At 40.6% G+C, this 27,823-nt stretch overlaps 1 protein-coding gene across 1 annotated transcript in view; it reads left to right on the top strand.

The window, feature by feature from the left end:
* The first annotated feature begins 769 nt into the window (after positions 1–769).
* Positions 770–27,823, top strand: part of FAM186A (family with sequence similarity 186 member A) — an 85,618-nt gene continuing 58,564 nt past the window's right edge. The window contains exon 1 of the mRNA XM_040233963.1: positions 770–940. Coding sequence (XP_040089897.1) covers positions 770–940 — 171 coding nt within the window. The remainder of the gene's footprint in view (positions 941–27,823) is intronic.

Genomic DNA, 27,823 nt, shown 5'->3' with positions numbered 1-27,823 from the left:
TACTTTTTTAAATTAAAAAATAATCTACACAGCCAACAAAACCATCTGTCCTTTAATTGCTCTGGTATCCAAAATATTTTCACCTCCTCTACAAAGGAGCTGCCCAAAGTGATTTTTTCAGTTAGAAAGCAGCCTCTAAGCATACCCTTCAATTTCTCAGCCAACTATGAAACTTCAAAGCCTTCTTCAGTCAGGCTCCTTGAATAAATGAGCCACTAGGCAGTGCAAAGACTGTAATCTTCATCCAAATACTATCATCCAAGTTACTACAAGTCTAGGAAAAGTTGAGGGGCAGCTGAGGAAGTTGTAATGCGATTATTCCATTACAAGCTTAAACATTCTTAAGCAAAACCTCAGGAAGAGAGAAGAACCAGGAGTTAAAATTGATATACTGGATCTTGAATTCTAACAGCTAGATTTTAAGCTCATTTAAGCAAGGCTATATCGTCTATTTCTTTTATAGTTCCTGTTGTCTATTCTTTCCTACCCACCCTCCCCCCTTCACCCACTACCATCACAGCATATAGAATGCCTAATTCTCTGCATACAGTAAGCACTCTTTAAGTATTTGAGTCAATGATAATGTCACAATGGGTCTAATATGACATCACCAGGACCGGAACACCATGGGTAGGATCAGGGTACTCCACAATCTCTGGGAGCAAGAAAAGCCTCTTCTAGCTTCCTTGTGGATGGCTTAAAAGCGTTTGCCTATTTTTGTAAAAAACGAAGAAATAAAATCACTCAACTTTCCAAAACATTTATCAAAATGTCAACTGAGAAAAACGATGAACATGAAGCAGAAGAAGAAACTTTCGATTTCACCAGAATGTACAAAGCTGGCCTAGAAAAAACAGAGGTTCCTAATATTGAGATTCCATTTGCAGTTCAGGATGTCATCAGTAGGATTGAGCAAGCACAGCTCCAGCGAGACAGAGAGGTAGGTAGTAAATGAAAAGTTTTGGATTGCAACTTTCTTTTTAACCTTTCCATGAGCAGCTACTTTATTTTTTTTTCAAAGACTCACTTTGTTTTCATAATATTTGACTTAGGTAACTTTGATTCCAAGTGACAATTTCCTCTGACTGGATCAGTCAGTATACTTCAGTTGCTCAGTCGTGTCCGACTCTGCATCCCCATGAACTGCAGCATGCCAGGCCTACCTGTGCATCACCAACTCCCAGAGTTTAACTAAACTCATGTCCATTGAGTCGGTGATGCCATCCAACCATCTCATCCTCTGTCATCCCCTTCTCTTCCTGCCTTCAATCTTTCCCAGCATCAGGGTCTTTTCAAATGAGTCAGTTCTTCGAATCAGGTGGCTAAATTATTGGAGTTCCAGCTTCAGCATCAGTCCTTCCAATGAACACCAAGGATTGATTTCCTTTAGGATGGATTAGTTGGATCTCCTTGCAGGCCAAGGGACTCTCAAGAGTCTTCTCCAACACCATAGTTCAAAAGCATCAATTCTTTAGCACTCAGCTTTGTTTATAGTCCAACTCTCACATCTATACATAACTACTGGAAAAACCATAGCCTTAACTGGACAGACCTTTGTTGACAAAGTAATGTCTCTGCTTTTAATATGCTGTCTAGGTTGATTATAACTTTTCTTCCAAGGAGTAAGCGTCTTTTAATTTCATGGCTACAGTTACCATCTGCAGTGATTTTGGAGCCCCCAAAAATAAAGTCTGTCACTGTTTCCACTGTTTCCCCATCTAATTGCCATGAAGTGATGGGACCGGATGCGATGATCTTTGTTTCCTGAATGCTGATCTTTAAGCCAACTTTTTCACTCTCCTTTTTCATTTTCATCAAGAGGCTCTTTAGTTCTTCACTTTCTGCCATAAGGGTGGTGTCATCTGCATATCTGAAGTTATTGATATTTGCCTGGCAATCTTGATTCCAGCTTGTGCTTCTTCCAGCCCAGCGTTTCTCATGATGTACTCTGCATAGAAGTTAAATAAGCAGGGTGACAACATACAGCCTTGACGTACTCCTTTTCCTATTTGGAACCAGTCTGTTGTTCCATGTCCAGTTCTAATTGTTGCTTCCTGACCTGCATACAGGATTCTCAGGAGGCAGGTCAGGTGGTCTGGTATTCCCATCTCTTTCAGAATTTCCAACAGTTTATTGTGATCCACAAGGTCAAAGTCTTTAGCATAGTCAATAAAGCAGAAATAGATGTTTTTCTGGAATTCTCTTGCTTTTCTGATGGTCCGGCAGATGTTGGCAATTGGATCTCTGGTTCCTCTGCCTTTTCTAAAACCAGCTTGAACATCTGGAAGTTCACGTGTTGCTGAAGACTGGCTTGGAGAATTTTGAGCATTACTTTACTAGCATGTGAGATGAGTGCAATTGTGTGGTAGTTTGAGCATTCTTTGGCATTGCCTTTCTTTAGGATTGGAACAAAAACTGACCTTTTCCAGTCCTATGGCCACTGCTGAGTTTTCCAAATTTGCTGACATATTGAGTGCAGTACTTTCACAGCATCATCTTTTAGGATTTGAAATAGCTCATCTGGAATTCCATCACCTCCACTAGCTTTATTCATAGTGATACTGCCTAAGGCCCACTTGACTTCACATTCCATGATGTCTGGCTCTAGGTGAAGGATCACATCATTGTGATTATCTGGGTCGTGAAGATCTGATAGAATGTGGTCCACTGGAGAAGGGAATGGCAAACCACTTCAGTATTCTTGCCTTGAGAACCCCATGAACAGTATACAAAGGCAAAAAGATAGGACACTGAAAGATGAACTACCCAGGTCAGTAGGTGCCCAATATGCTACTGGAGATCAGTAGAGAAATAACTCCAGAAAGAATGAAGGGATGGAGCCAAAGCAAAAACAACACTCAGTTATGGATGGGACTGGTGATAGAAGTGAGGTCCAATGCTGTAAAGAGCAATATTGCATAGGAACCTGGAATGTTAGGTCCATGAATCAAGGCAAATTGGAAATGGTCAAACAGGAGATGGCAAGAGTGAACATCAACATTCTAGGAATCAGGGAACTAAAATGGACTGGAATGGGTGAATTTAACTCAGATGACCATTATATCTACTACTGTGACAGGAATCCCTTAGAAGAAATGGAATACCATCATAGTCAACAAAAGAGTCCGAAATGCAGTACTTGGATGCAATCTCAAAAACGACAGAATGATCTCTGTTCATTTCCAAGGCAAACCATTCAATATCATAGTAATCCAAGACTATGCCCCGACCAGTAATGCTGAAGAAGCTGAAGTTGAACAGTTCTATGAAGACCTACAGGACCTTCTAGAACTAACCTCCAAAAAAGATGTCCTTTTCATTATAGAGGACTGGAATGCAAAAGTAGGAAGTCAAGAAACACCTGGAGTAACAGGCAAATTTGGCCTTGAAGTACAGAATGAAGCAGGGCAAAAGCTAGTAGAGTTTTGCCAAGAGAACATACTGGTCATAGCAAACACCCTCTTCCAACAACACAAGAGAAGACTCTACACATGGACATCACCAGATGGTCAACACTGAAATCAGATTGATTGTATTCTTTGCAGCCAAAGATGGAGAAGCTCTATACAGTCAGCAAAAACAAGACTAGGAGCTGACTGTGGCTCATATCATGAACTCCTTATTGAGGAAAGTGGAGAAAACCACTAGACCATTCAGGTATGACCTAAATCAAATCCCTTTGAGAAATAGATTTAAGGGACTAGACCTGATAGACAGAGTGCCTGATGAACTATGGACGCAGATTCTTGACATTGTACAGGAGACAGGATGCAAGACCATCTCCAAGAAAAAGAAATGCAAAAAAGCAAAATGGCTGTCAGAGGAGGCCTTACAAATAGCTGTGAAAAGAAGAGAAGCGAAAAGCAAAGGAGAAAAGGAAAGATATACCCATTTGAATGCAGAGTTCCCAAGAATTGCAAGGAGAGATAAGAAAGCCTTCCTCAGCGATCAGTGTAAAGAAATAGAAGAAAACAATAGATTAGGAAAGACTAGAGATCTCTTCAAGAAAATTAGAGATACCAAGGGAACATTTCATGCAAAGATGGGCTCAATAAAAGACAGAAATGGTATGGACCTAACAGAAGCAGAAGATATTAAGAGGTGGCAAGAATGAAGTCACTCAGTTGTGTCTGACTCTTTGTGACCCCATGGACTGTAGCCCACCAGGCTCCTCCATCCATGGGATTCTCCAGGCAAGAATACTGGAGTGGGTTGTCATTTCCTTCTCCAGGGGATCTTCCCAATCCAAGGATTGAACCCAGGTCTCCCGCATCGCAGGCAGACGCTTTAACCTCTCAGCCAGCAGGGAAGCCCCCTGTACAAAAAAGATCTTCACAACCCAGATAATCACGATGGTGTGATCACTCACCTAGAGCCAGACTCTGGATAACAAGCTCCAATTCTTTTTTTTTTTAAACGATTTATTTATTCATTATTTTTGGCTGTGCTAGGTCTTCATTTCTGCTTGCAGGCTCTCTCTAGTTGCAGCGAGAGAGGGCTACTCTCCATTTCAGTGCACAGGCTTCTCATTGTGGTGGCCTCTCTTGTTGCAGAGCACAGGCTTTAGGTGCAGGGGCTTCAGTGCTTGCAGCACAGATTTTCAGTAACTATGGCACAAGGGCACATTAGTTGCAGCTCACGGGCTCTAGAACTCGGGCTCAGTAATTGTGGCACATGGGCTTGGTTGCTCTGCAGCAAGTGGAATCTCCCAGACCAGGGATCAAACCCGTGTCCCTTGCATTGGCAAGTGTATTCTTGTTCACTGTATCACCAGGGAAGTCCCCACAAGCTCCAATTCTATATTAATCGCCTTCAATTTCATATCAGAGTTAATCAAGATTTTTAAGAAATGAATCACATGTGTTATTGAGTGATTGTGATAAAAAATCACTCTATAGCTAATATTGATATCTAATTTTAGTCAATAGCTTTCATTTGTTGTCTACTGAGCTTTTATCAAATAGTTATTTACAAGAAGACATGTGACTGACTTCTAGCTCCTTTTCTTTCCCCTGAACACTTCATAGAAGAGGGGTTTATTGGCCAAGAGAAATCCAAAGACAGTACATTTTTTCTTATGTGTTTTTCTAGGAGATTTATACTTTTAGATTTTACATTTCGGTCTATGATCCATTTTGTTTTAATCTTTGTATATCATATCGGATATGGATCGAAGTTCTTTTTTAAAAACAATTATTCTAGCTCTGTTTGTTGAAAAGACTACTCTTTCTCCATTAAATTGCATTTGCCCCTTTATTGAAAGTCAGTTGACCATATATGTGTGTTAACAGAGTCTCCAGTCTGTTCTCTTGACTATTTAACTATCTTTATGCCACTACCACAGTGTCTTGATTACTAAAGTTTCATAATTCTTGAAATCATATAGTTTTAGTTCCTCAACTTTGTAGGTTTTTAGTTGTGCCCAACTTCTCTGACATCTGCCTTTTAACTCTTTATCCTCTTCTTGGGCATTTCTCTCAATACTTAAACATTCGTAACCTAAAAATTGTCTTTGTTCACACTACTTTCTCCCTTGCTTTTCCATAGGAAATTTAGAATCAATCTGTCAAATTCTATTGGGGGAAAAATGCCTACTGGTATTTTGATTGGGAATGTATTGAATTTGTATATCAATTTAGGGAGAATTGAAATCTTAACAATATTGACTCTTCTGACCCCTGAGCACAGCATATCTCTCCACTTATTTAGGTCTAATTTTCCTCAGTAGTGAATGTTAAGCCAACCTTACGCTTTTGGAATAAACTATTTGCTTTGCATATAACTTGCTCTTCTTTTCTTTCTAGTTTCTTTAAGGACAAGCTGAGGTCACTGATTTGATAACATTTGTTTTATTTTGTTTTGTTTTTAACTGTGCTGAGTCTTTGTTGCTGTGCCAGGGCTTTCTCTAGTTGCAGTGAGCAGGAGCTCACTGTGGTGCATGGCTTCATTGTGGTGCATGGGCTTCTCATTGCAGTGGTATCTCTTATTGTGGAGCACAGGTTCAAGTTGCTTCGGCTTGTTTTAGTGTTTTGTTCCATATATTTCCCCCTCTGCAAATGAAAATGCTGTGTTTTCATTTTCATTCAGTTTTATACATGTTATAATTTCATTTTTAATTTTTTCTTTGACCCATGTGTTATTTAGAAGAGTGTTATTTATTTAGTTTCCAAATATTTGAAGACGTCTTATTCTTATTTATTTCAAATTCAATTTCACTGGGGTCAGAGACCTTATTTCATATGATCTGAAACCTAGTGAATTTCTTGAAATTTGTTTTATGGCTCAGAATACGGTCTATATTAGTAAATGTTATGTATGCCATTGAATAAAATTTTCATCCTGTTATTGAATATAAATAACAATTACCTCAAATCAGTTGATAGTATTGTTCAAGTCTTCTTGAAGACTTGTTTGTTGTTTTTTTCTCAACTTTATCACTTATTGAAAGAGGGTTATAGAAATGTTTGGCTATAACTGTGCAATTTTCTATTTCTTCTGATAGTCTATCAAATTTCTCCCATGTACTTTAAATCTTTATTATTAGGTGACTAAACATTTAGAATTGTTATGTTTTCTCAATGAATTGGCTACTTTACTATTATGGAATGATCCTATTTATCTCGATGGTGATGGACAGGGAGGCCTGGCGTGCTGCAATTCATGGGGTCACAAAGCGTTGGACACGACTGAGCGACTGAACTGAACTGAACTGAATATACTTTTCAGGCTTCCCTTGTAGCTCAGTTGGTAAAGAATCTGCCTGCAGGAGACCCAGATTCAATTCCTGGGTTGGGAAGATCCCCTGGAGAAGGAAATGGCAACCCACTCCAGGATTCTTGCCTGGGAAATCCCATGGACAGAGGAGTTTGGCAGGCTACGGTCCTTGGGGTCTCAAGTGTCAGACATGACTTAGCAACTAAACCACAATATACTTTTCTCTGTAACTTAAAACAAACTCTGTTTGTTTGTAACTTAACAAACAAACTTTGTTTGTTATATCCACTGTAGCTTTCCTTTGATGAGTATTACCATCCTTTTCCTTTTTCCTTTCTTTCTTTTGGTCACACTGTGAGCATGTTGGATCTTATTTTCCTAACCAGGGATCGAACTCATGTCCCCCTGCAGTAGAAGCATGGAGTCTTCTACCTGAACCTCCAAGAAGTCCTCCTTTCCCTTCTTTTATTCTTTTACTTTAAATATATTTGGCTTACTATATTTAAAATAGATTTCTTACATAGACTTTCATGGTGATACAGGTATAAGAATAGGAACAGTATACCTATACCTCCTGGTATAGGAATCCACCTGCTGATGCAGGGGACATGGGTTCAATCTGTGGTCCCAGTAGATGCAATGTGCCTCAGAGCAGCTAAGCCCGTGAGCCACAACTACTGAGGCCTGTGCGCCTAGAGCCTGTGCTCGGCAACAAGAGAAGCCACTGCAATGAGAAGCCCCTGCACCATAACTAGAGAGAAGCCCCCACTTGCCACAACTAGGAAAGCCTGAGAGCAATGAAGACCCAGCACAACAATAAATAAATAAATAAATAAATAATTTTAAAAATGGGTTTCTTACAAGAAGCATATAACTGAGTTTCTTTTTTTATCCAGCCTGACAATTTCTGCCTTTTAATTGGATGTTTAGACCATTTATAGTTAATACAATTATCAATATGGTTAAGTTTAAGTTTACCATCTTGGTATTTGTTTTGTTTGTCCCATGTTTTTTGTTTGTTTCCTTTTATTATTTCTGACTTCTTTTAGAGTGAATATATTTTATGATTCCACTTTATTTCCTTTTTTTTTTTCCTTTATTGGTTTACTAGCTATACTTTTACTTTTCATTGGTTGCTTTCGGGTTCATAGGGTATGTATTTAGGTTATCACCATTTACCTTAAAGTGTATTACACCAATTTTGAGCAGTGTATAAACTTTGCAGCAGCATTCTCCTTTTTTCCTCTCCTGGCCTATGTGATATTTATATCATACTTCTACATGTATTATAAACTTAATGTCTATTACTTTCCAATTATTTTTGTTTGAAACAAGCAGTTAACCTATTTTTAAATTTTTATCCTGATAAAATATACATAACAAAATTTGTGATTTTATCTTTTTTTAATTGTACAATTCATTGGCATTAAATACATTTATAGTGTTATGTAACCATAAAATGAACCCTGAATATTCATTGGAAGGACTGATGCTGAAGCTGAGGCATCAATACTCTAGCCACCTGATGTGAAGAGCCAACTTATCGGAAAAGACCCTGATGCTGGGAAAGAAAAAAGACCCTGATGCAAGAGGAGAAAGGGGCGACAGAGGATGAGATGGTTGGGTGGCATCATTAGCTCAATGGACATGAGTTTGAGCAAACTCCAGGAGATAGTGAAGGACAAGAAAGCCTGGCGTGATGTTTCATCACCCCAAACAGAAACTCTGACCCATTAAACAATAACTACCCATTCCCCTTTTCCCCTAAACCCTAGCAAAACCATTTTTCTTTCTGTCTCTATGAATTTGCCTACTCTAGGCACCTTATGTAAGTGAAATCATAAAGTATTTGTCCTTCTGTGCCTGATTTATTTCGTTTAGTGTGTCTTCAGAGTTCATCTCTGTTGTAGCATTTGTTAGAATTTTTTTCTTTTTAAAGCTAAATAATATTCCATTGTATGGATATATCATATTTTAGGCACATGAGTTGCTTCCACCTCCCTGCCATTGTGAATAATGTTGCTGTGAACAAAGAAGTGCAAATATCTGTTTAAGTGTCTGCTGTCAATTCTTTGTATACTCAGGAGTAGAATTGCTGCACCCTATGGCAACTTTATTTTTCATTTATTGAGGAACTATAGCTCCAGCTAACTGAAGAAAACCAAACCGAGAAACTCATTCTCTGACTTGCTAAACTGCAGTACAAGTTGAGCTCCCAGCGTCACTAGGTGGCTCAGGTTACAGTGAGAACATTGAAAAGGACTGGGATCCTGAAAACTGGAATGGGGATGTATGCAAAGACTTTGTTAAAGCTTGGAATATTGAAAGCCTTAAGTAATGATGAGTTTCCTTTGCCAGAGAAGCTGCCTCTTTACCCAACACCAATGAGAATGGCTGCTCCACACCTGTCTCAGAGGATTAACCCTGTATTGCCTGAGGAAACTACAATGACCTTTCCTGAGGCAGTTGTACCAAGCAAGATGATGCTGCTCCCTCAGAAACCGCTCCCACAACGTCTCTTTGTTTCTAGACCTGTAACTAGATTAAAATCCAGTAAGCCACTGAAGACAAGGTATAAAGTGTGACCCATGAGGAAGTGCACTACACTCCAAAAGACCTACTTGAATTTTCTAAATTTTACAGATGGAAGTCCAGGGAATATGTATGGGAATGGATGTTGAAGGTGTGGGTGTGGGATAGTGACAGAAGAAACATAAACTTGGAGCTTCCCTGGTGGTTTTGGAGAAGGAAGTGGCAACCCACTCCAGCATTCTTGCCTGGAGAATCCCATGGAAAAAGGAGCCTGGCAGGCCATGGTCCATGGGGTCTCAGAGAGGTGGACACGACTGAGACACTAAGCACGCACACGCACACACTGGTGGTTTAGTGATAAAGAATATGCCTGCCAATGTAGGAAACACCAGTTCGATCCCTGGACCAAGAGGATCCCACATACTGCAAGTAACTAAGCCTGAGAGCCACAATTATTGAGCCTGTGCCCTAGAGCTGGGGAACTGCAACTTCTGAGCCTTCAGCCGCAACTACTGAAGCCTGAGTACCCTAGAGCCTGTCTCAGCAACAAGAGAAGAGAAGCCTGAACAAAGCAACTAGAGAGTAGCCCCCACTTGCCACAACTAGAGGGAAGTCCTTACAGCAACGAAGACGCAGTACAGTCAATAAATAAAATTTTAAAAATTATATATGCATTAAAAAACATAGAGTTGGATCAGGCTAACTGATGTAGACTCACTAAAGCAAGATTTAGTAGTTAACGTTGCATCTTGGTGAGTTAGAAAAGGCTCTAACAGTTTGTTTGGTTGGTTCGCTGAAACATGGACCAAAAAGTTACTCACACACAGTGAATAAGTTAGACATGCCAGACTTGTCTTGGTTTAATGCAGGGAATAATTAGAAGGATTAGAGAGACTGGAATGTTAAGGTGGATTTAAGATCTATTCAGCCACCCTGGGAGAATCCAGAAGACATACCTTTCATCATAACTGTGAGAAATAACTTTATAAGAGGAGCCTTGGCATCCTTGGAGAACTCTGTGATCACTCTTTTCTGTAGCCCAGACCTTAGTGGAATTGGAAAATCTAAAAACATTGGGAGTAATTGGATCCTGAGGTGACAAGGGCCAAGTGGGGGCATACAACCACCAAAGGCCGAGTGGGCATGGTTACCATAATGCACAGCAGAGTCCAGTCAGACACCAATCAGAACAGTATGACTTATGAAGAGCTGTGGCATTGGCTAGTTGATTGTAGTATTTCTACTAAAAGTAAAATTGGGCTTCCCTGGTGACTCAGCTGGTAAAGAATCCCCTGCAATTTGAGAGACCTGGGCTGGATCCCTGGGTTGGGAAGATCCCCTGAAGAAGGGAACGGTTACCCACTCCAATATTCTGGCCTGGACTGTATAGTCCATGGGGTTGTAAAGAGTTGGATACAACTGAATGCCTTTCACTTACTAAACTCTTACTTGATCTGCATAAGTGGAAAATTTCTAGGTCAAGTGAACCAAAGTCTAATCTGAATCATAACAACAGAGAGTCATGGCTCTTCCATCAATTCTCAGACTTAAGGCAGTTTACAGACCCAGAAGCCCCTGAATGAAGGAGTGGATGGGTTCCTTTGAGGAAGGACACAGTCAGAAATTCATGCTATTAATCCTTCTCCAAGTCTTCTTCAAAGAGACCTGGCCTTTTACTGGGATGACTGTGTATTGGAGGATAGGAAATAATGAAACTTTTGGGGGACTACTGGATACTGGCTCTGAACTGATGCTAATTCTAGGAAATCAAGAACATCATTGTGATCTACCAATCAGAGTGTAGGCACTTATGGAAGTCATGTGATCAGTAGAGTTTTAGCTCAGGTCTATGTCACAGTGGGCCCAATGGATCCCTGAAGCCATCCTGTGGCTATGTTGCCAGTTCTGGAATACATAAAAGGAAAAGACATACTCAGCAACTGGCAGAATCCCCACACTGGTTCTCTGACTGTGGAGTGAGGGTTATCACAATGGGAAAGGCCAGGTGGAAGTCATTAGAATTGCCTTTACCTAGTAAACTGAAAACAATACTGCATTTCTAGAGGAATGGCCATGAAATTAAAAGATGCTTACTCCTTGGAAGAAAAGTTATGACCAACGTAGACAGCATATTCAAAAGCAGAGACATTACTTTGCCGACTAAGGTCCGTCTAGTCAAGGCTATGGTTTTTCCTGTGGTCATGTATGGATGTGAGAGTTGGACTGTGAAGAAGGCTGAGCACCAAATAATTGATGCTTTTGAACTGTGGTGTTGGAGAAGACTCTTGAGAGTCCCTTGGACTGCAAGGAGATCCAGCCAGTCCATTCTAAAGGAGATCAACCCTGGGATTTCTTTGGAAGGAATGATGCTAAAGCTGAAGCTCCAGTACTTTGGCCACCTCATGTGAAGAGTTGACTCATTGGAAAAGACTCTGATGCTGGGAGGGATTGGGGGCAGGAGAAGAGGGGACGCCCGAGGATGAGATGACTGGATGGCATCACGGACTCGATGGACATGAGTCTGAGTGCACTCCGGGAGATGGTGATGGACAGGGAAGCCTGGCATGCTCCGATTCATGGGGTCACAAAGAGTCGGACACGACTGAGTGACTGAACTGAACTGGCAGAAATAAATGCCATCATCAGGGAAAGATGTAGGGGTGGTAATTCCCACCACATCTTCATTCAACTTGCCTATCTGGCCTGTGCAGAAGACAGATGGACCTTCAAGAATGGCAGTGGATCATTGTAAAATTAACCAAGTGGTGACCTCAATTGAACATCTGGAAGTTCACAGTTCACGTATTGCTGAAGCCTGGCTTGGAGAATTTTGAGCATTGCTTTACCAGCGTGTGAGATGAGTGCAATTGTGTGGTAGTTTGAACATTCTTTAGTATTGTCTTTCTTTGGGATTGGAAAGAAAACTGACCTTTTCCAGTCCTGTGGCCACTGCTGAGTTTTCCAAATTTGCTGACATATTGAGTGCAGCACTTTCACAGCATCATCTTTCAGGATTTGAAATAGCTCAAATGGAATTCCATCACCTTCACTAGCTTTGTTTGTAGTAATGCTTCCTAAGGCCCACTGTTCAAGGTGCTTTTAGAAAAGGCAGAGATCAAATTGCCAACATTTGCTGGATCACTGAAAAAGCAAGAGAGTTCCAGAAAAACATCTATTTCTGCTTTATTGACTATGCCAAAGCCTTTGACTGTGTGGATCACCATAAACTGTGGAAAATTCTGAAAGAGATGGGAATACCAGACCACCTGACCTGCCTCTTGTAAACCCTGTATGCAGGTCAGGAAGCAACAGTTAGAATTGAACATGGAACTACAGACTGGTTCCAAATAGGAAAAGGAGTATGTCAAGGCTGTATATTGTCACCCTGCTTATTTAACTTCTATGCAGAGTACATCATGAGAAACGCTGGGCTGGAAGAAGCACAAGCTGGAATCAAGATTGCCAGGAGAAATATCAATAACCTCAGATATGCAGATGACACCACCCTTATGGCAGAAAGTGAAGAACTAAAGAACCTCTTGATGAAAGTGAGAGGAGAGTGAAAAAGTTGGCTTAAAACTCAACATTCAGAAAACTAAGATGATGGCATCTGGTCCCATCACTTCATGGCAAATAGATGGGGAAACAGTGGAAACTGGCTGACTTTATTTTTGGGGGTTCCAAAATCACTGCAGATGGTGATTGCAGCCATGAAATTAAAAGACTAAGTTAAAATTACTCCTTGGAAGGAAGGTTATGACCAACCTGGACAGCATATTAAAAAGCAGAGACATTACTTTGCCAACAAAGATCCATCTAGTCAAGGCTATGGTTTTTCCAGTGGTCATGTATGGATGTGAGAATTGGACTGTGAAGAAAGCTGAGCGCCGAAGAATTGATGCTTTTGAACTGTGGTGTTGGAGAAGACTCTTGAGAGTCCCTTGGACTGCAAGGAGATCCAACCAGTTCATCCTAAAGGAAATCAGTCCTGGGTGTTCATTGGAAGAACTGATGTTGAAGCTGAAACTCCAATAATTTGGCCACCTCATGCAAAGAGCTGACTCATTTGAAAAGACCCTGATGCTGGGAAAGATTGAGAGCAGGAGGAGAAGGGGATGACAGAGGATGAGATGGTTGGATGATATCAACAACTCAATAGACACGGGTTTGGGTGGACTCCAGGAGTTGGTGATGGACAGGGAGGCCTGGCATGCTGCGGTTCATGAGGTCGCAAAGAATCGGACACGACTGAGTGACTGAACTGAACTGACCTCAATTGCAGCTGATGTACCAGATGTGGTTTCATTACTTAAGCAAATTATCATACCTTCTGGTAGCTGGTATGCAGCTACTGATTTGCCATGTGGCTTTTCACCATACCTATATCAATATGAACCACCAGAATCAGTTTTCTTTCAGCTGGCAAGGTGAGCAATACACTTTTACTGGTCTGCCTCAGGGACATATCAACCCTTCATGCTTAGTTGCTCAGTCATGGACATGGACATGGACATGGACATGGACATGGACTCTTTGTGACCCTTTGGAACACAGCCCTCCAGGCTCCTGTGTCCATGGGATTTTTCAGGGAAGATTCCTGGAGTGGGTTGTTTCCTTCTCCATCAACTCTCCAATTTGGTAGAATTCACCAGTGAAGCCATCTGGTCTAGGGCTTTGCTTTATTGTGAGGTTTTTTATTACTGTTTTGTTCTCTGTCCTAATTATGGATCTATTCAGATTTTATATTTCTTTGTCATTCATTGTTCATATGTTTTGTGTTTTCAGGAATTTTCTGTTTCATCTAAGTTACCAATTTGGTGGCATACAGTTGTTCATTTTTTTTAGAAAAAAATTTTACTTGAAGTATCAGTTCAGTTCAGTTCAGTTCAGTCGCTCAGTGGTGTCTGACTCTTTGCGACCCCATGAATCGCAGCACGCCAGGCCTCCCTGTCCATCACCAACTCCCGGAGTTCACTCAGACTCACGTCCATCTAGTCAGTGATGCCATCCAGCCATCTCATCCTCGGTCGTCCCCTTCTTCTCCTGCCCCCAATCCCTCCCAGCATCAAAGTCTTTTCCAATGAGTCAACTCTTTGCATGAGGTGGCCAAAGTACTGATAGTTGATGTATAATATTTTATAAGTTGTGGGTGTACAATATAGTGATTCACAGTTATTTTTCACCAACCCACCCATCACCCATTCACTCATCCATCCATCTACCCACCCTCAATTCATTCATCCACCCACCTATCCACCCAGCTATTCCGTGATTCACAATTTTTAAAGGGACTCCATTTATCGTTATTATAAAATATTGACTATATTCCCTATGTTACACAATATGTCCTTGTAACTTACTTTATACCTAATAGTTTGTATCTTTTAATCCCCTACTCCTATATTGCTCCTGGCCACTTCCCTCTTCCCAGAGGTAACCACTACTTTGTTCTCTATATCTGGGAATCTGCTTCTATTTTGTTATATTCACTAGTTTATTGCCTTTTTTAGATTCCACATCCAAGTAATATCATACAGTCTTTGTCTTTCTGTCTGACTTATTTCACTTTGAAAAGATCCAAGTCCATTCGTGTCCCTGCAAGTGGCAAGTTTTCATTCCTTTTTATGACCAATTAGTATTCCATGGTTTATGTGTGTGTACATCTTCGTTTTTTACATTAATTAGTTTTTTTTGGTAGCGCTGGCCTTTGCTGATGAGCATGGGCTTTCTCTAGTTGTAATAAGCCTGGGCGGACTACTCTTCCTGGCAGTGTGCAGGCTTCTCATTGCGGTGGCTTTTCTCGTGGAGCACAGGCTTCAGCAGCGGTAGCCGTGCTGGCTTAAGCTGCCTGGGGCACGTGAAGTCTTCTCAGACCAGGGATAGAACCCTTGTCCTCTGCACTGGCAGGTGGATTCTTATCAACTGTACCACCAGGGAAGTCCTGTACATCTTCTTTACCCATTCTTCTGTGATGGACCCTAAGACTATCAATATCTTGGCTATTGTCAACAATGCTGCTATGAACCTTGGGGTGCAGATATCTTTTCAAATCTGTGTTTTTGTTAATCCTGTTTATTTCTGTAGAATCAGCAGTAAAATTCCCACATTGATTTCTGAATTTAGTAATTTGAGTAATCTCTTTTTTTTCTTTGTCAATCTAATTAAAAGTTTGTCAATTATGTTGATTTGGGCGGAAGAGTCAACTTTTTGTTTCATTGATTTTCTATACTCTTTATTTACGTCTGCTCTAATTTTTCTGATCCCTCCTTCTGCTAACTGGGTTTAGTTTTTCTTTTTCTAGTTCCTTCAAGGCATAAAGTTAGGTTGTTGACTTGAGACCTTCTTTTTTTCATGTTTATCCCTATAAATTTCCCCCAGCACTGCTTTTGTTACATCCCATAAGTTTTTGTATGTTGTGATTTCATTTTCATCTCCAAGTATTTTATAATTTCCTTTGTAATTCTTCTTTGACTCCCTTGTTGTTTAAGAATATGTTTCCACATATTTGTGAATTTTCTAGTTTTCCTTCTGTAGTTGATTTATAACAATCTCATTATGGTTGGAAAAGATACTTTGTGTAATATATACTTAAATGTATTGAGTACTTCCCTGGTGGCACAGCAGATAAGAATCCACCTGCCGATGCAGGGAACATGGTTTCAGTCTCTGGTCCAGGAAGATTCCACATGCTGTGGAGCAACTAAGCCAGTGTGCCCAACTACTTAGGCTGTGTGCCACAACTGCTGAAGCCCACACACCCTAGAGCCTGTGCCCCAAAACAAGAGAAGTCACCACAATGAAAAGCCCATACACCACAAAGAAGAATCGCCCTGGCTCTCCACAACCAGAGAAAGCCTGTGCAAAGTAATGAAGACCCAGCAGAACCAAACACAAGTAAATAAGTATATTGAGCTTTTGTCGCCTAGCCTGGAAATCGTCTATCCTGGAGAAGGTACCACCTGCCATTGAGAAAATAATACATTGTTATTTTTCTTTTTTTTAAATACTCTTGTTTGATGAAGTATTCTATATACATTAGATGATTTATTGGTTGTTCAAGTCCTCTATCTCCTAACTTATTTTCTATCTAGTTGTTCTATCCATTGCCAAAGTGAAATCTTGCCTTATTTTTGTAGAACTATCTGTTTCTCCCTTCAAGTCTGTTAATTTTTGCTTCTTATATTTTGAGGATCTGTTATTAGGTGCATACATGTTTATAATTGTTATAGCTTCTTGCTCTATTGAAACTTTCATTATAGTCTCTTGTAATTTTTTTTAAACTTTTTTACTTTGTTTGGGGTATAACCAGTTAACAAGGTTGTGATAGTTTCAGCTAAACACCAAAGGGACTCAGCCATAAATATGCACGTATCCATTCTCCCCCATCTTGTAATCTTTTTTCAAAATTTAAACTCTGTTTTGTCTGATATTAATATAACTACCCACATTTTGGTTATTCAGTTCAGTCGCTCCGTCATGTCCGACTCTTTGCGACTCCATGAACTGCAGCACACCAGGCCTTCCTGTCCATTACCAACTCCTGGAGTCCACCCAAACCCATGTCCATTGAGTCAGTGATGCCATCCAGCCATCTCATCCTCTGTCGTCCCCCTCTCCTCCTGCCTTCAGTCTTTCCCAGCATCAGGTATCTTTTTCTATCCTTTCATGTTCAATCTCTATGGGTCTTTAGATCTATAGTGAGTCTCTTACAGAAAGCATGGATCATTGGCTTTTTAAAATTTATCTGTCAATCCCTAACTTTTGATAAGATGGTTTAATCCGCTTACATTTAAAGTAATTACTGATAAGGAGGGTTTAGCTTTTGCTGTTTGTTTTCTATTTGTATTAAAACTTTTCCCCTTCATTCATTTCATTGTTGTCATCTTTTATTTTATAAATTTTTTTAGTGAAATGCTTTAATTTCCTTCTCATTTCCTTTTGAGTATATCCTATACTTATTTTCTTTGTGTTTATCTTGGAAATTGCACATAGCATTATAAAGTTATCACTCTTAAATTGAATTTATACCAGTTAAACTTTAATAGCATACAACTCTGCCCCTCTAACTTCCCTGGTGGCTCAGACAGTAAAGTATCTGCCTACAATGTGGGAGGCCTGGGTTTGATCCCTGGGTTGGGAAGATCCCCTGGAGAAGGAAATGGCAGCCCACTCCAGTACCCTTGCCTGGAAAATCTCATGGACAGAGGAGCCTGGTAGGCTACAGTCAATGGGGTCACAAAGAGTTGGACACGACTAAGCAACTTTCATTTTACTTCACTTCATTTCAGATAATAATAAATAATAAACCAAAATTACATCAATACTAGCTTTTATAATTTCCCATGTATTTGCTTATATCAAAGATTTTTATTTCTTCATGCAGTTTTGATTACTTTGATTTCAACCTGAAGGACTCCCTTTAGCATACCTCATAAAACAGTGCTAGTGGTAATTTACTTCCTCAGCTTTTATCTGATAATGTCTTAATTTCTTCCCCATGGTTTCTGTAATTTTTTTTCTTTTGACTGGGACATGCTTTCCTATTTAGTTGTATGCTTTATGATTTTTTTTATTGAAAATTGGACATCTGAATCTTATACTGTGATCAGTCTAGAAATAAATTCTTTTTCTCTCCTAGGGTTGTTGCTTGTTTTTAGAGTTGTATGGTATTTACTATGTGCCAGGGATCAGCTTGAGGTATAATTTTTAGGTCCTTTCAGGTCTTTTATGAACCTGCATCTTTTTATGGGCATGCTTGGTGACTTGCTGCTGAAGCTGAAACTCCAATAATTTGGCCACCTGATGCAAAGAACTGACTCATTGGAAAAGACCCTGATGCTGGGAAAGATTGAAGGCAGGAGGGGAAGGGGACAACAGAAGATAGATGGTTGGATGCCATAATCAACTCAAGGGACATCTCGGGGAAGGCTGACATGCTTCAGTCCATGGGGTCGCAAAGAGTCAGACACGACTGAGTGACTGAACTGAACCTGGTGACCTTCTAAGTTCCCTTGAAAATACAATTGCATTCAATTTCCTACTCTTTAAATGTCTGGCTTCCAAAAGGAGAAAAAGGAAAAGTGAGGGAAAAAACCTGAAATTGCCTCTAAATCCCCTGAAAGCTGCTTCCACTCGGTGGAGGTTACAACAATCGTAGCTGGCCTTTGTGTCTACACCTCTGTGATTTGAAATAGCAATTCACAATCATAACAGATCTCTCATATTTGGAGGATAAGGTTCTTATTGCCCTCTCTGGCTCTTCTAAGCTGCTCTAGGAACACTTCTGTCACAGATGTGGAGGGTAAAAAATGAGTAGCTGCTATAATGTCTTACAAATACCTGAGAAAAGAAGAGAAGCTAAACAAGGAGAAAAGGAAAGATATATCCATTTGAATGCAGAGTTCCAAAGAATACCAAGGAGAGATAAGAAAGCCTTCCTCAGTGAACAATGCAAAGAAATAGAGGAAAACAATAGAATAGGAAAGACTAGAGATCTCATCAAGAAAATTAGAGATACCATGGGAACATTTCATGCAAAGATAGGTTCAATAAAGGACAGAAATGGTATGGACCTGACAGAAGCAGAAGATATTAAGAAGAGGTGGCAAGAATACACAGAACAACTATACAAAAAAGATTTTCATAACCCAGATAACCACAATGGTATGATCACCCACCTAGAGCCAGACATCCTGGAATGTGAAGTCAAGTGGGCCTTAGGAAGCATCACTATGAACAAAGCTAGTGGAGGTGATGGAATTCCAGTTGAGCTATTTCAAATCCTAAAAGATGATGCTGTGAAAGTGCTGCACTCAATATGTCAGCAAATTTGGAAAACTCAGCAGTGGCCACAGGACTGGAAAAGGTCAGTTTTCATTCCAATCTCAAAGAAAGGAAACGCCAAAGAATGTTCAAACTACCACACAATTGCACTCATCTCACATGTTAGCAAGGTAATGCTCAAAATTCTGCAAGCCGGGCTTTAACAGTACATGAACTGTGAACTTCCAGATGTTCAAGCTGGTTTTAGAAAAGGCAGAGGAACCAGAGATCAAATTGCCAACATCTGCTGGATCATTGAAAAAGCAAGAGAGTTCCAGAAAAACATCTAGTTCTGCTTTATTGACTATGCCAAAGCCTTTGACTGTGTGGATCACAATAAACTGGAAAATTCTGAAAGAGATGGGAATGCTAGACCACCTTACCTGCCTCCTGAGAAACCTGTATGCAGGTCAAGAAGCAACAGTTAGAACTGGACATGGAACAACAGACTGGTTCCAAATTGAGAAAGAAGTACGTCAAGGCTGAATAGTGTCACCCTGCTTATTTAACTTATATGCAGAGTATATCATACGAAATGCCAGGCTGGATGAAGCACAAGCTGGAATCAAGACTGCCGGGAGAAATATTAATAACCTCATATACGCAGATGACACCAACCCTTATGGCAGAAAATGAAGAGGAACTAAAGAGCCTCTTGATGGAAGTGAAAGAGGAGAGTGAAAAAGTTAGCTTAAAACTCAACATTCAGAAAACTAAGATCATGGCATTCAGTCCCATCACTTCATGGCAAATAGATGGAGAAACAATGGAAACAGTGACAGACTTTATTTTTGAAGGCTCCAAAATCACTACAGATGGTGATTGCAGCCATGAAATTAAAAGACGCTTGCTCCTTGGAAGAAAAGTTATGACCAACCTAGACAGCATATTAAAAAGCAGAGACATTACTTTGCCAACAAAGGTCCCTCTAGTCAAAGCTATGATTTCTCCAGTAGTTATGTATATATGTGAGAGTTGGATTATAAAGAAAGCTGAGTGCAAATGAATTGATGCTTTTGAACTATGGTGTTGGAGAAGACTCCAAGAGTCCCTTGGACTGTAAGGAGATCCAACTAGTCCATTCTAAAGGAAATTAGTCCTGAATATTCACTGGAAGGACTGATGCTGAAACTGAAACTCCAGTACTTTGGTAACCTGATACAAAGAACTGACTAATTGGAAAAGACTGGGAAAGGTTGAAGACAGGAGGAGAAGGGGACGACAGACAATGAGATGGAAGGGTGGCATCACTGACTTGGTGGACATGAGTTTGAGCAAGTTCTGGAGTTGGTGAAGGACAAGGAAGACTGGAGTGCTGCAGGCCTTGGAGTCTCAAAGAGCCTGACATGACGGAGTGACTGAACTATTATGCTGCTGCTGCTGCTAAGTCACTTCAGTCGTGTCCAACTCTGTGGGACCCCATAGACGGCAGCCCACCAGGCTCCCCCATCCCTGAGATTCTCCAGGCAAGAACACTGGAGTGGGTTGCCATTTCCTTCTCCGTTGCATGAAAGTGAAAAGTGAAAGTGAAGTCGCTCAGTCCTATCCGACTCTTAGCGACCCCGTGCACTGCAGCCTACCCGGCTCCTCCATCCATGGGATTTTCCAGGCAAGAGTACTGGAGTGGGGTGCCATTGCCTTCTCCAGAACTATTATGCTAAAAGCTTCAGTTGAATGAAATTGGTAGTGCTAGTGGTAAAGAACCTGCCTGCCAATGCAGGTAGATGTAAGAGATGTGGGTTTGATCCCTGGGTTGGGAAAATCCCCTGAAGGAGGGCATGGCAACCCACTCTAGTATTCTTGCCTAGAGAATCCCATGGACAGAGGAGCCTGGTGGGCTACAGTCCATAGGGTCACAAAGAGTCGGACACTAGTGAAACGACTTAGCACACACTCACCAAGAATTTCCTGGTCAAGATTTCCTTTGAAATATGGAAGCCATTGAATAGACGCCAGAATTTCAAGACAGTTAAATCAGATAGATCCTGCCAAAACAGCTTTGCCTGGTTGGACCAATCGATTCCTCATGCTTTCTGCTCAGCCATTTCCCTGGTATCACCCCTCCTGCCAGAATGTTTTTTTGAACATCTTTTAAAGACCAGTGCTGGGTCTTGCTGCACACAGGCTTTGTCAAGTTGCTGCCAGCAGGGTCTGCTCTTTGTGACATGTGGGCTTCTCATTGCAATGGCTTTTCTTGTTGCAGAGCATAGCCTCTAGGTGCACGGCCTGCAGGTGTTGCAGCATGTGGGCTCAGTAGTTGCATTGTGCAGGCTCTAGGGGGAAGACAGTAGTTGTAGGGCAGGGGCTTAGTTGTTCTGCAACATATGAAGTCTTCCCAGACCAGGGATTGAACCTGTGTTCCCTGTACTGACAGGCAGAATCTTACCCACTGCACCACCAGGGAAGTGCCTTGTCTGATATTTTTCAATCAGTTATCAGATATTATAAATTTTATCTTGTTAGGTGTTGGGTATTTTTTTCTAATCCTATAAATATTCTGAACTTTGAGAACTTAGTTAAGTTATGCAGAGGTATTAATAGTTTGAGCTTTTTTAATCTTCCTTTTGTGCATTCTTATGCGAGAAAAAGAAAGAGCACCATTTTGTTGTTGTCTGTCACTCAGTCCTGTCTGATTCTTTGGAAACCCATGGACTGCAGCATGCCAGGCTTCCCTGTCCTTCACTATCTCCCAGAGCTTGCTCAAACTTATGTCCAATCCAACAATCTCATCCTCTGTCACCCCCTTCTCCTCCTGCCTTCAATCTTTCCTAGCATCAGGGTCTTTTCCAGTCAGCTGGCTCTTCACATCCAGTGACCAAAGTATTGGAGCTTCAGCTTTTGCATCAGTCTTTCCAGTGAATATTCAGGGTTGATTTCCTTTAGGATTGACTGGTTTGATCTTGCTGTCCAAGGGACCCTCAAGAGTCTTTTCCACACATGCCTTTGACCATTCCTCGGGTTTCTTTCCTTCAGCCTCCACATTACATTCCAGCACCTCTGGAGCTCTGTGTTTCTCAGCCAAGAATAGTGTAGTGGGTTGTCATTTCCTTCTCCAGGGGATCTTCCCAACCCAGGGATGGAACCTGCCTCTCTTTCACTGGCAGGCAGATTCTTAACTACTGAGCCATTTGGGAAGCCTGCAACATTTACTTTCTCACAATTTAAAGGTCAGAAATTCTAGAGGTCTGAAATCTGCAAATCACTGGTTGTCAGCAGGGCTACACTTCTTCTAGACTCTGTCTGAGAATCCATTCCTTGTGTCTTGCAGTTTCTTGTAGCTGCTGGCATTCCTTGGCTGTGGCCACAACACTCCAGTCTCCAGCTTTAAATCTCTTTCTGCTCCATCCTCACATTGAACCTTCTCCTATGTGTCTAAATATTGCCCCTTCTGCCTCCATTTTATAAGGACACATGTGATTGCAATAGGGTTCTCCTAGATAATCCAGGATAATCTCTCCACTCCAAGATCATAAATTTAATCACACCTGCAAGACCCTTTTTCCATATAAAGTAACATTTACAAATTCCAGAAAGGGAGTAAGACACTGTGGGGCCCTCCCTGGTACAAATCCTTTCCATATCCCCAGTTTCTTATTTGCAGGAAAAAAGGCTTCAGCCTCCTTGACATTCCCTGTGTTCCAAAGGGCAGATTCAAATAGTTGCTAATCAGAGAAGGGAGGGAGTTTAGAAACAAAGGAGGAGCAGTCTAGGCACAACAGTGCAGTCTTGGGGCAGGTCAGGTTCCTCCTCAAAAATACTCATAACAATCCTTCTTCTGCATGTAGTAAGGCCTCTGTCGGGATGGAGGGTGGTAACTTAAGCCTGAGCACAAGATTCCTAGAGTACTGCCCTGTTACCACACCACCAAACAATCAGAAGAAAGTCACACACACTGCAGCCCTCGCCCCCGATTTTGCCTATAAAAACTTCTCCCCCAAACCATTGGAGAGCTACGGGTTTCTGAGCAGGAGCCACCCTTTCTCCCTGCTTGACTCTGCAGTAAACCTTTTTCTGTTCCAACATTTCCATTTGTTTGGCCTCACTGTGTGTTGGGCAGGTGAACTTGTGTTTGGTTACAATATTTTTGCAGGAGGGACATCATTCAGTTTACTATTGTGTTAAAAGTATAGAGACTAAAATTCAGGTGCATGCATGCATGCTAAGTTGCTTCAGTTGTGTACAACTCTTTGTGACCCTTTGGACTGTAGCCTATCAGGCTCCTCTGTCCATGGGATTCTCCAGGCAAGAGTACTGGAGTGGGTTGCCATATGTTCATTTTGTTGTTGTAGGAAGGGAGACCCCTTGCAGGGCCCTGAGAGTGGCTCTTATCTAACACTCAGAAAAAGAACTGTTTGAGGAGATGCATGTGCTGACAAAGCAAGTGACTTTATTGGAAAAGGCACCCCAGCAGAGAGCACCAGGGTAAGGGAACCCAGGGGACCTGCTCTGCCTTGTGGCTGACAGTCTCAGGTTTTATGGTGATGGCATTATTTTCTGGGTTGTCTTTGGCCGCTCATTCTGACTCAGGGTCTTTCTTGTTTGTTCACAAATTGCTCAGCCAAGATGGATGCCAGCGAGAAGGATTCTGGGAGGTAGCAGTACAGGTGGTGTCTCCTTTTGACCTTTCCTGAACTTTTCTGGTTGGTGGTGGCTTGTTAGTTCCATGTTCCTTACCAGGATCTGCTGTCCTAAAATAATTCACACTAATGGTGCTTGGCCAGGGTGGGCAGTTTCAGTCAGTGTGCTTTCCCTAGCACTGCTATTGTTACTATCTGCCTCTCAGATTCTATCCTGCTGCAGGTTATGGTGCTTTCTCTACCCATCTGCTTACTCTGACCCTTTCACCCCTGTGGCACATGTTTCTAACATGTCTGTCTGGTGACAGATGCCAGGCTCCTCTGTCCTCCACCATCTCTTGGAGTTTGCTCAAATTCCTGTCCGTTGAGTTGGTGATGCTATCTAACCATCTCATCCTCTGCCGCTCCCTTCTCCTTTTACCTTCAATATTTCCCAGCATCAGGGTCTTTTTCTCTTCACATTAGGTGGCCAAAGTATTGGAGCTTCAGCTTCAGCATCACTTCTTCCAATGAATATTCAGGGAGTGGCACATAGCAAGCACTTAATAACCTGGTAGCACTTAAAGTGTTTACCATGTTATGTATAGTATAAGTTTATCTATAGATTATCTCATTTAATCCCCAGAATAATTCAACAGGGATAGGTATTACTATTAATCTTATTTCACGGATGAGGAAACTGACAATATGTGAGGCTGGCCTAAAGGTCATGGTTGTTATACATAGTGGGTCCTGGAATCAAATCCAAGTATTCTGTGATTCTACTGCCTTTTAAAAGAAATTAAGGTAAAATTCACCCTTTTTGGTGTATTGTTCGAGAATTCTCACAAAGACATATAGATGTGTAATCACCACCAAAATTCAGATTTAAAACAGTTCTAACTCCTTGAAAAATCCCCCTTACACCCTTCCATGGCCACCCTTTTCCTGGCTGATAGCCTCCTGAAGCCATTAGTTTTCTGTGCTTATAGTTCTCCTTTCCTGAATGCCTTACAAATGGAATCATACCCTATGTCACTTGAATCTATCACTAGCTGAAAGATACTTGAGTTGTTTCTAGTTTGCAGCAATTATGAATAAAGTCACTATTAACATTCCATGTATGAATTCTTTTATAAACATAAGTTTTCATCTCTTGGCTAAATACCTAGAAATGGTATTGCTAGGTCCTGTGGTAGCATACCTTTATAGAAAATTGTCAAACTGTTATCTTAAATGGCTTTACTATTTTGCATTCCCATCAGAAAACTGTAAGAGTTCCAGTTGCTCTTCATCCTTGTCTGTACTTAGTATTGTCACCATTTATTTAGTTCTTCTTGATTTCTTTCATCAATGGCTTTGTAATTTTCAATTTACAATTTTCTTGTTAGATTTGTAAATATTTCATGTTTTCAGTGTAATTGCAGATGATAGTTTTATTAAATTTCAAATTCTAATTGTTTATTGCTAGTGTATAGAAGTATGATTTTGATTTTTATATACTGGCAGCTTTTAAAAGATATATTCCTTTGGAAATTTTTACACAGTTTTTTGTTTGTTTAATTTTTGGCTTGTTTTTGGTTTTGTTTGATGTGTGAATGGAAACCTTTTTATTTCTCCTTTTTCAGTTAACATTCTTTTATTTCCTCTTTTTACCTTATTGCATTGGGTAGGACCTTGATAAAAGATTGAATAAAAAGGAATCCTTAGAGCAATTTAGGCTTTCACCATTAAGTATAATGTTAGCTGTAAATTTTTTGTAAATGTTCATCAGTTTGGGGAAGCTATCCTTATTACTAATTTGTTATAGAATTTAAAAAAATCATGAATGAATGTTGAATTTCTGCATCTATTGAGATGATCATATGCTTCTTCTTAGTCTGTTGATATGGTTATTTACACTTATTAGTTTTCCAGTTTTGAAATAGCCTTATGTTCTAATAATAAACCCCACTTGTTCATACTGTTGTATTTTTAGTACATTGTTTGATCTAATTTCTAATATTTTGTTAAGCATTTTTGTGATTGTGTTCATAAAGAATATTGATATAGTTTATTTTCTTATGTCTTTATCTGGTGTTGGCATCAGGATAATACTGGCCTCAAAGAATAAGTTGTGAAATGTTTTTCCCACCTCAGATTTCTGGAAGAATTTATGAGCAACTGCTTAGCTTGTAGTGTATTCTTCATCACTTGACCTAGCAAACTCTGTCTCGGTTCTCCTATATATCTGACACATTATTTGTAGCAACTAGATCTTCTGTTTCTTATTGCAATATTTCCAGCACCTAACATCTGATTACTCCTTTTATATATTAAAACATTTTAAACTAATTTTAATTGTGGTAGAATACACATAACATAAATTTTACCATCCTAATCATTTTTAAGTATACAGCTCAGTACTGCTAAGTATAATCACATTGTCATGCAATCAACATCCAGAACTTTTTCACTTTTTTTTTGGCAGCACTGCGCAGCCCTTGCAGTGAGAGAGTGGAGCCCTAACCACTGGACACTGGGGAATTTCCTCAGAACTTTTTCACCTTCCAATACCCTATTTCCTTCTTCCCTCTCACCTTGGGAAACCACCATTTCACTTATTTCTGTAAATTCAACTAATTTAGATACCTCATATTAGTGAAATCATACAGTATTTTTAAAAAGGTGGACCATTTTTAAAGTCTTTATTGAATTTGTTACAATATTTCTTCTGTTTTTTTATGTTTTGTTTTTTTTAGCTGAGAGGCATGTGGGATCTTAGTTCCCCAATCAGGGATGGAACCCATACCCTCTGCACTGGAAGGAGAAATCATAACCACTGGACCACCTAGAGAGTCCCCAGTATTTGTTTTTTATGACTGACTTGTTTCACTTAGCTTAATGTCTTTTTTGGGGGAAGAGTTGCTGTGCTGGGGCTTCATTTTGATGACCACACTTCTCTAGTTGTGGTACACAGGCTTAATTGCCCTAAGACATGTTCAATCTTAGTTCCTTGAACAGGGATCAAACCAACTTTACCTGCATTTGAAGGCAGATTTTTTTTTTAACTTTTATTTGCACTTATTTTTTTGCAGCATTTATTCCTGGGCCATAAGTTTTTGTTTCTTCAGTTTTGAAGGCAGATTCTTAACTACTGCACTACCAGGGAAGTCCCAGCTTAGCTTAACGTCTTATGGTTTAATCACACGTGTGCTCAGATGCTCAGTCATGTCTGACTCTGCGACCATACGGACTGTAGCCTGCCAGGATCCTCTGCCCATGGGATTTACTGTTTGAGAATATCCTTCCTTTTTAAGGCTGAATAATGTTTCATTGTAAATATAGTCTACATTTTGTTATCCATTCAGCTGTCAATGCACACCTGGGTTACTTCTATCTCTTGGCTATTGTGTATAATACCATTATGAACATAGGTGTATGACTATCTGATAGGGTGCCTGTTTTCAGTTATTTTGGGTGTATACTCAGAAGTAGAATTGCTGGATCGTATGGTAATTCTATTTTTAATATTTTGGGGAACTGCAAATACAGTTTCCGTTGTGGCTGCACTATTTTAGATTCCCACAAATAGTGCACGGGAGTTCCAAATTTTCACATCCTTACCAATATTTTTTAAGTTCAGTTGAGTGCAGTTCAGTCGCTCAGTCGTGTCCAGCTCTTTGCGACCCCATGAATCGCAGCACACCAGGCCTTCCTGTCCATCACCAACTCCCAGAGTTCACTCAAACTCACGTCCATTGAGTCGGTGATGCCATCCAGCCATCTCATCCTCTGTTGTCCCCTTCTCCTCCTGCCCACAATCCCTCCCAGCATTAGAGTCTTTTCCAGTGAGTCAGCTCTTCGCATGAGGTGGCCAAAGTACTGGATTTTCAGTTTTAGCATCATTCCTTCCAAAGAACACCCAGGACTGATCTCCTTTAGAATGGACTAGTTGGATCTCCCTGCAGTCCAAGGGACTCTCAAGAGTCTTCTCCAACACCACAGTTCAAAAGCATCAATTTTTCGGCACTCAACTTTCTTCACAGTCCAACTTTCACATCTATACATGACTACTGGAAAAACCACAGCCTTGGCTAGACGGACCTTTGTTGGCAAAGTAATGTCTCTGCTTTTGAATGTGCTATCCAGGTTGGTCATAACTTTCCTTCCAAGGAGTAAGCGTCTTTTAATTTCATGGCTGCAGTCACCATCTGCAG

The sequence above is a fragment of the Oryx dammah genome, unplaced genomic scaffold, assembly GCF_014754425.2.
Source record: "Oryx dammah isolate SB20612 unplaced genomic scaffold, SCBI_Odam_1.1 HiC_scaffold_29, whole genome shotgun sequence".
Taxonomy (NCBI): domain Eukaryota; kingdom Metazoa; phylum Chordata; class Mammalia; order Artiodactyla; family Bovidae; genus Oryx; species Oryx dammah.
Note: the sequence above shows the minus strand (reverse complement) of the source record. Positions and strands in the feature narration are given on the sequence as shown.